We start from the raw sequence: 9,841 nt of genomic DNA on the forward strand, positions 1-9,841 counted from the left end.
GCATGGAGTCTGCTTAAGATTCTCTCCCTTTCCCCCTTCCCCATCTCTCTCAATAATAGTAATAATAATAATAATAACTTAAATAATTTCCTTTCTATTTCAAGATTCTTTATTTAGCACTTAATATTACATATTCCATAACAGATTACTTTCAAACATCTAGAAAAGAAGGAAGCATCTGTTCTGGCATCTCTGTATTTCCACCACCTCAGGAGCATAAATGTTACCGCCCACCTGTTTTCTTCCTTCTTGCTCTTTTAGGAGTCAGAGGAATTGGCAAGCTCTTGTGCTAGCCTTTACTGATCTTCATCAGGGTCTTCAGGATTCTAAATGCCAAGCGTTTCCCCAGATCTACTACTCTCTAGTTCTGTTCCTGCGCTCTGACACCTCTCGGAGGTGCTTCCCTAGTGGAGAGGAGAAAGAATCCCATGTGCATTTTTTCCTCCAGAACACAGCCAGAGAGGAAGGTTTGACATAGCCCTGACAGCCTAGAGAGGCCAGCAATATTTGAATTTCAAAGGCAAACAGCTTTGAGGTGGTAGTTTAAGGGATATGAGCCGTCCTCCCAAAATTTTTATTAAAATAAATACAAAAGACTAACTTTATAAATAAAGGAAAATGACCAACTTCGGTTTAAAATTTTTCCCTTGTGATGCAGATGTTTTAATTCTGACTAATAGGTTCCTCCTCTGCAGAGATGAACTTGGAAATTTTAAAGGGACAGAACTCCCTCCCAGTTAGACAGCCTATGGCAGAGATACCTTTCATCTTGGGTCAGAATTTTCCCAGTAATAAGCCAGAGGGGTAAAGGAAAGGATGAATGGACAAAGCCAGGCCAAAATTTGTAATCCTCTCCAAGGATCCCTTCTCTTTTTCATGATAGTCTTGGTTACCTATAATGACCCAGCTAAACCAACACACATTTTCCATTTTTTTTATAGTTTATTGTCAAGTTGGTTTCCATATAACACCCAGTGCTCATCCCAACAATTGCCCTCCTCCATGCCCATCACCCCTTTTTCCATTTTTGCCAAAGAATGGAAAACTCACCACAGAATTAGCAACATTATTTATTGGTGATTGAAGCACTTTTCTGGTCATTCTGTGAGTATTTTGTGGGCACTCAAAAGCAAATTTTGTTGAACTCATGAATAACTACATTTTACACAATGTTTCCTAGATTATAGCTAGATTTTCTCATCAACATGGAGTATTATTTTACTGTGGGGAAGAACACTTTTCTTTTCATAAACTAAATGACAGGAATTAGCCACTTTTCTTCGCTGAGCATAATACATTGGAAATGCTGGAATATTACTTGTTTCAGGAAGTACTTACGCTTATTATCATTCAAGTTGACATCTTTCCTCTTATGAAGGGTATAGCAAAGGTTAAGTTTAGTTGTGTGCACTGTGTGTGCATGCATGTGCATGTGTATGTGTGAAACCAGTTTTTATATTTTTTATAATGAGGTATAACTGACATAAAAGTTTGGCATAATGATTCAATATTTGTGCATATTGCAAATGATTACCATATTGAGTCTAGTTAACGTCCATCACCATACACAGTTACAAATATTCTTTACTATGATGAGAACTCGTAAGATCTCTCAGGGTGCCAGAGTGGTTCGTTCTGTTGAGCATCCAACTCTTGATTTCAGCTCAGGTCATGATTCCAGGGTATTGGGACTAAGCCCCGCATTACTTCTTTTTCTCTCTCTGTGCCCCTCTCCCCCTGCCTGCTCTCTCTTTCTCTCTCTGTCAAAGAAAAAGAAACATTAAAAAAATTAAGATCTATTCTCTTGCAACTTTCAAATATTAGTATTTAAATATTAACTATAGTCATCATGCTGTGTATTACAACCCCATGACTTATTTTGTAACTAGAAGTGTGTACCCTCAAAAGATTAAATTTTCTAGAGCAAGTAAATACTGCTAAATTCTTCTGCTCTATGCAACACCTTTTCTTGGTCTTATTGTCATGTTTTAACCAGTTTATTTCTTGTCTTACAGTTAAAGGTAAAGTTGACCTGGAAAAGCTTATGAATGAAGTGAAATCTTTTACGGGTGAGTAAGATATTACTTAAACATTTTTAACTGAATTCTAACCCTATGTTATATTTTGCATAGTATTTCCCAGTATTGTATCATACATTTATTAATGTTTATATTTTACATAGTTTTAATGAAATATTTACATTCAACTTTACTTCTGCCTTTGACTTTGAATTATCTAGCATTGGGCCATAAAATAAAATGGTGATATTTAAGTAATAATGGCATTTTCTGTAGTTTCTGCCAGTATTTTACTGATCTTGATCAGTGTTGAAATCAGAGGTTTAGCAAATGGGCCACCCATAAATTGAATCCAATCTGCAGTCAAGTGTAAGGTCTGGCAACACTGGCCCTGCATTTCCTCACACAGTAACTGATGTATTTTCTCTTTGGATAAGGCATGTGATAGTTCCACTCATTTCTTCTAAGTCTGGACTCTTAAAAGCTTCTGAGTTCATTACTGCTGACTTGAATAGCCAAATGTAGGTAGGCACAGAATACAGGAAGATGAATAAATTAGAAAATATTCTGATTTAAATAATAATCACATGATTCAACATTAAAAAGAAAAAAAAAAGACTAGATGTCCTAAATTACTGGCCAATTATGTAACCTGATTCTCTTCTTTGGTGTCTTGCCATTAGTCCTAGGGGACCTCTCTGTCTTTATGGACAATCAAGGAATCAGTTCTGCCTCCTTATTCTTAAACATTATTGGAATATATGGGAATATGAAAGTGAGGATGATATTCTCAGCTTTTTCATTATTTTGGATCATTATAATGTCCTAAAATTTCCATTTGTCAACAATCCATTCTTCTTTCAAAGGAGACAAAGTTGATGCCAATAGACTTGAAAGTGTTTTAAAAGACTTGGGGGTTGAGCTCACACCTAATGAACATTTGAACTTGCTGAAGACACTGCCTCTTGATGGTGAGTCTAATGGATGATGCTATCTTGGTTTTTTAGAAAGCCTAGTTTTGTAGAACTATGTGAAAAATTACAAAGTAAACTAAACATGCTTGAAAACTGTTGAAAAGCTGGGGTGCCTGGGTGGCTCAGTTGATTGTGCATCTGACTTCAGCTCTGGTCATAATCTCATGGTTCATGGGTTCAGGCCCCATGTTGGACTCTGTGCTGACAGCTCAGAGCCTGGAACCTTCTTCTGATTCTGTCTCCCTCTCTCTGCCCCCTAACCCCCATGCTTGCCATGCTATCTCTCTCTCTCTCTCTTGCTCTCGCTCTCGCTCTCAAAATAAACATTTAAAAAAAATTTTTAAAGCTAATGCAAATACAATGAAAAGTCTCATCACTTAGATTTTGCTTTAAAAATCATCAGTCTAACCCTCTTCGGTTATAAGTTGCTATCAAAGGCAAAGTTCATTACTCAGCCCTCAGATTACTGATCAGCTGGATTTGTAAAAAAGGACTTTAAAAAAAAGAAAAAAAAGGAGAGAAGGTGTCCAGTTTTCCAGCACCAACTAATAATGTAGTTGTGTGTGTTTCTGCAGCATTGAATATATAGCTTACCAGTAAGTGGGTAATTTATACATCGAAAAAAGGCCACAGTCCTTAACTTCCTCATTAGATTAAATACAAGCACAAAATTTCACAAAAAAATGATTTTAATCCCATAACCCAAAGATACCCATTGCTAATATTTTTGTACATATCCTTCTAGTGCTCAGTAGATGATAGATTGATAGAGAACATTTATGTGTATATTTATTTATAACTCTTACCTCTTCACAATGATAACATGGGTATTATAGAAATCTTGATCACATAGATAAAACATCTCTATTCCCAAATCAAAGTGATAGCTACTGTGAAAAATTTGATGTCTATTTTTCCAGTTTTCCATCTTTGAATATATGTCCCTTTTCTACGTGACAACATTGTAGATAAATCTTTGCAAACATTCTGAAATCTTTTGAGATTAAATTCCTTTAAGTAGAGTTGCAGAATGTAAGATACTTTGTCTTCTCACATTTCCTTCTAGAGTATTTGTAATCTGAACTCCCACAAACAGTATTTGAGGATGTTATTGTCCCTACATTCTCAATACAGAAAAAAAAAAGAGTATCTCATAATTATGATTTGCAATTTACTCCTTTACCACTAAGAGCAAACATTTTGGTATATCTACTTTTCTGTTTGTAATTTGAAATGGTCCTTACTCAAAGACTTCTAAATTCTTTCTTTCTGACACTCTTTTCAAAATATCCCGTTTTTTTACAGCTCATGAAAAAGTGTACAAGAAAAGGTTGATGAAGGGCATAAAGTCTCTCAAACGTGAGTAAGAAGCACTTGTGAAAAGCCTGAGTCTGAAGCCGTTAGTTGTGTTGTTAAAATAGGAATCATCCTTTCCTATATGATTGTGTCTTTATTTATGCTTTCTTCAGTAGATCTGCATTTTATCAGGTAAACCAAGTAGTTTCCTGAACTAATATTTTACAGAAAGTGTTTACTGTCTTGGATTTCCCTAACAGCCTCAAAGAAACAAAATAAAATACAAAGCAAAAGGTGAAGAATGAATGCTGTCAGATTAAGATTTCAACCAAAAGCAGAGGCAAATAATTTGACAGTACAGGCAACAGAAATACCTCTTGTTTAATAGAGTATTGTGTGAGTCACCTCTAGCTCTGACTTTTCAGAATCCCAACATAAAACTGAAAGGAATTTTATTCTCCTAGTAACTGAACAAAACTGGATTTTTGGTATTTGCCTTGAAAATCTTAACAATAGTACTAAGAGATATGTGAAATGTTCCTTATCATAATAAAACATATGCTTGATAAAGAAGAAGAGTAACACAGCAAATGAATGCACGGTCGTTTTAGAAAGGTTGTTTTACTATATTCCTTTCCTGCTCCTTGCTTAGGAGGCAGTGTTGATGTCAAGAAGCTGGACACTCTTTTAGAAAACATGGGAATCAGCATCACAGAAGAAGAATTCATGGATCTGATAGAAAGATTGCCAGATGATGGTGAGCACTAACATTACCCCTGTACTTTTTAAGACGTTTTTGTTGTTTTCATCTTTACTGAGATCATCAACATCTAACATTGTGTAAGTTTAAGGTATAAACCTGTTGATTTCATACACTTGTATATTGCAAAATGATTTTGCCATAGTTAACACCCTGTGACATCACATCATTATTTTTTTTTTATGGTGAAAGCATTTAAGATCTACTCTCTTGGGAACTTTCAAGTAGGTAATACAGTGTTATTAACTATAATCACCATTATGTATTATATTCTCAGAATTTATTCACATTAGAAATGGGAGTTCGTGCCTTTTACCTCACATCTCTCCATTTCCCCACGTCTTCCCTCAGCCCCTCGTGACCACCATTTTACTGTTTCTATGGGTTCAGCTTTCTTAGATTCCACATGTAAGTGACATCATATAATATTGGTTTTCTCTGTCCAGTTTATTTCACTTAACACAATGCCTTCAAAGTTTATCCATGTTGTTACAAATGGCAAGATTTCCTTCTTTCTCATGGCTGAATAATTTTCTATCGTATATAATACACCACATCTTTCTCCAATTATCTATTGACAGATACATACCTCGGTCATTGTAATTGTTTCAGTGAGCATGGGAGTGCACATATCTTTTTTAAATCCTGTTTCAAAGTGAGCGTTTGAATCATATGCTGTGGGATTGCTAGATTATATAGGAGCTCTATTTTTCATTTCTTGAGGAACTTCTACTGTTTTCCACAGTGGCTGCACCAACTTATATTCCCACCAACAGTGAACAAGGGTTTCCTTTTCTCCACGTCCCCACCAGCATTTATTCTCTCTTATCTTTTTGATGATAGCCATTCTAACAAGGGTGGTGTGACATCCCATTGTGGTTTTGAATTGCATTTTCCTGATGATTAGTAATATTGAGCACCTATTCATGTACCTATTGACTATTTGCGTGTGTTCTTTAAAAAGATGGCTCTTCAGTTCCTTTGCCCATTTTTTACCTGGAATTTTGTGGGGTTTACTATTGAATGTTCCTTATATAGTTTGAATATTAACTCCTTACCAGAGATGCAGTTTGGAATTACTTTCTCCAATTCTGTAAGTTGCCTTTTCATTTGGTTGACTGTTTCTTTTGCTGTGCCAAAGGCTTCTAGTGTGATGTAGTCCCACATACTAACTTTTCTTTTTCTTTTTCTTTTTTTTGCTTGTGGGTTTTTTTTTTTTAATCCTATCTAAAAAAAATAATTGCCAAGTCTTATGTCAAGGAGCATTTTTCCCTGTTTTCTTCTGGAAGTTTTACAGCTTTCAGGTCTACATCTAAGTCTTTAATCCATTTCAAGCTCATTTTTGTGAGCGGTATAAGGTCCTGGCACAATTCCATTCTTTTGCATGTGATTATCCAGCTGTCGCAATACCGTATATTAAAGAGACTGTCCTTTCCCTATTGAGTATTCCTGGCTGCCTTGTTGACAGTTGACTGTATATGTGAAGTTTTATTTCCAGGCTCTCAGTTCTGTCCTCTTGGCCCATGTATCTACTTTTACAGTGCACCGTGTTGTTTGAGGAGCCTTGTCGCATAGTTTGAGTATATGTGCTGCCGAAGCAAGCACTAGTATAGGTCGAAATCAAGAGAGGTAATGCCTCCAACCTAGTTCTTCTTTCTCAGCACTGCCTTGGCTATTCCTTTGTGGTTCCATATAAATTTTAGGATTTTTTTCTGTATCTATGAAAAAATACCATGGAAATTTTTATAGGAATTGGTTTGAACCTATATATGATTTTTGGTAGTATGGACATTTTAACAATATTAATTTTTCTGGCCCATGAATATGATATATATTTCCGTTTGCTTGTGTCTTCTTCGATTTCTTTCATCAAGGTTTTATAGTTTTCATTATATAGATCTTTCACCTCCTTATTTAAATTTATTCCAAAGAGCTGCCTGGGTGGCTAGTCAGTTAAGTGTCAAACTCTTGATCTCAGCTCAGGTCTTGATCTCAGGGATGTGAGTTCCAGCCCCACATTGGGCTCCGTGCTGGCTGTGAACCCTACTTTTAAGTAGATAGATAAATAGATAGAAAGACAGACAGACAGACAGACAGACAAATACATTTATTCCCAAGTATTTTGTTGTTTTTTGATGCTATTGTGCGTGTTACTCTTTATATCTTTTTCACATATTTCACTGTTAATGTACAGGAATGCAACTGATTTCATTATACTGATTTTGCATCCTGCAACTTTACTGAATTCATTGATTAGTTCTAACAGTTTTTTGATGGAGTCTTTAGGACTTTCTATATATAAGAATCTATCATCTGCAAACAAAGACAGTTATGGTTCTTCCGTTCTTCCTATTTGGATGCCCTTGCCTGATTGCTCTCGCATAGACTTCTAGTATTGTACTAAATAGGAGTGGTGAGAATGGGCACCCTTGTCTTGTTCAGAAAGCTCATTTTCTTATAGCCTTCTCTTTCTCCCTTCAAACTAGTGGGTTGAGTTTTTTTTTTAATAAAATAGAATAAAATAGTAAAGCTAGATATTGTTTCATGAGTCTTCATGATTGTGTGTGTGTATGTGTGTGCATGCACACACAGAGTTCTTGGTATGGTTTACAATAAAACATTTTGAAAATCACTGGCTTAAATTATAGTAATATAACAGTTCTATTTTCAGTGTCTTGTCCTTACCACACTCTTCCTGTATCAGTCCACTTAATCATATGTGTTTAAGATTTCAAGTCTTTTATCTCAAACCTGTACTATTCATGCATTTCAAATTAGGATGGTGAAGCCTTTTTATGTAGCATGGTAGGGGCAAGATCAGATAATATAAAAACCTAGTTAACGTAAGGAATAATAAAAATGACATATATGTACCTTAAATGTTTTATTTCCATGAAAAAAAATTGGACCAACGCCATTTTAATTTAATGTAGCAATGCTCTTTGGAGATTTTCTTGCACAAATATACCCATTTGTCATCTACACTCCCATTTTCAGTTTTTTTAAGTTTTTTAATTTATTTTGAGAGAGAGAGAGAGCACGCACGCATGTGCATGAGCTGGGGAGAGGCAAAGGGGGGGGTGAGAGAGAGAGAGAGAGAAAAGAGAGAGAATCCCAAGCAGGCTCTCCACTGTCACCACAAGAGCTTGTTGAAGGGCTCAACCTCATGAATTGTGAGATCATGACCTGAGCTGAAACCAAGAATTGGACACTTAATGAACTATGCCACCCAGATGCCCCCCATTTTCAGTTTCTCTTAAGTGGAGCAAAGTGCTTTTTAAAAAGTTGAACAGAAATTCTCATCAGAATCCACCTGAATTTTAATTCTTTCCCCAAAGTTTTTATAGTTCTTTACACCAAATTCAACAGAACTATTTTTTTAGCAATGCACCTTTACATAAACTCTCAAAAACATTCTAATTTGTTTTAATGTTAATAAACTCCCTCTTCCATTTATAGTTCCTCAGTTTATATAATGAGTAAGTTATCATCAACTCAATTATAAGTACAACTCCTTATGAAAACAAGCCTGGAAGCAAGCTCAACAACTCAACCTATAAGAACACAAGTGTTCTGGCTTCCTAAAAGTGTAGCTTACTAGATATAAAAGTTTAGCATACCATCAGCATCAGTATGAATGATGAATATAGTTTAGTCCATCAGGTTGATTAAATGGAGGTCAATTAAGCAATCTACTGTATCACCAAATCTGTGTTGAGACATAGGTTTCCCAGTGGAAATCCAAATTCAACTTATAAAAAATAAACTATTTTCCCTGTTAAATTCATTCCTAGTTATTTTCTTATTTCTCTGCTGCTGTCATCTACCCACAATTATCCATGAAATAATCCACAAACTATATTTGACTTATGTTCTCTTATTTTCCTTCTCAAACATAGCCCAAATATATTCTCCATCTTTGCTACCCTACTGATGAATCTTCATCATCCTTCACTTACTACTACAAAAGGCTCTTGATTAGTGTAAGGACCACTGGTCACACTGCCTTATATTCATTCTATAGACACCAGCCAGGATGACTTAACCAGAGTGAAAATCTGACTTTGTTATTCCTCCAACTAAAACCTTTCAATGGGGGTACTTGGGTGTCTCAAGTCAGTTAAGTGTCTGGCTCAGGTTATGATCTCACTGTTCATGGGTTCAAGCCCTGCATCATGCATTCAAGCAACATGGAGCCCTCTCTCTCAGCCCCTGGCCTGCTTGCTTGCTTGCTTGCTCGCTCTCTCTCTCTCTCTCTTGAAAGATAAATAAATAAACATTAAGAAAAAAATTTTTTTTGAAATTTTATTTTTTTTACTTTATAAAGTTTCATATTTTTTAACATATGCAATTATTTTCCAACATTTACAATACAGTAGTTACAATGACACTCCAAACAGAAAAGTAAAAAATCAAAACACCAATTTCTGTTTCATGTAGTTAGACTTATACAGAAACTAGAAGGTTAAGTAACAACTAGTTAATCACCTAATTTCACAGCTATCTGAAGTGACAATCGTTATATAGCAGCTTATCTATGATACATTCAAGATAAATGATACAATTTATTACTTGTTCATAAGCTACAACACAGCCTGCTTAATACCTTTCCTTAAATTCCACCTCTATACTACAAGATGCTTGAGGTCCATGCAAAAAAGTAGCTACCTTTTATGTAAGAAATGGATGATTAAGTCTTTGGTGTTGTAAAAGCAACTTCATTTAAACATAACCACCCCCACCACCAAAAAAAGAAGAAGAAAAAAAAAAGTAAAGAAAATAATAAGGGAAAA

General features: G+C 35.4%; 1 protein-coding gene across 1 annotated transcript in view; it reads left to right on the top strand.

The window, feature by feature from the left end:
• LOC115281646 overlaps positions 1 to 9,841 on the top strand; it is a 138,891-nt gene that overhangs the window by 90,890 nt on the left and 38,160 nt on the right. Inside the window, exons 40-43 of the mRNA XM_029927064.1 lie at positions 2,016 to 2,069; positions 2,885 to 2,989; positions 4,298 to 4,351; positions 4,941 to 5,045. Of these exons, the coding sequence (XP_029782924.1) occupies positions 2,016 to 2,069; positions 2,885 to 2,989; positions 4,298 to 4,351; positions 4,941 to 5,045 (318 nt within the window). The remainder of the gene's footprint in view (positions 1 to 2,015; positions 2,070 to 2,884; positions 2,990 to 4,297; positions 4,352 to 4,940; positions 5,046 to 9,841) is intronic.

This window comes from Suricata suricatta, chromosome 17 (assembly GCF_006229205.1).
Source record: "Suricata suricatta isolate VVHF042 chromosome 17, meerkat_22Aug2017_6uvM2_HiC, whole genome shotgun sequence".
NCBI classification, from domain to species: domain Eukaryota; kingdom Metazoa; phylum Chordata; class Mammalia; order Carnivora; family Herpestidae; genus Suricata; species Suricata suricatta.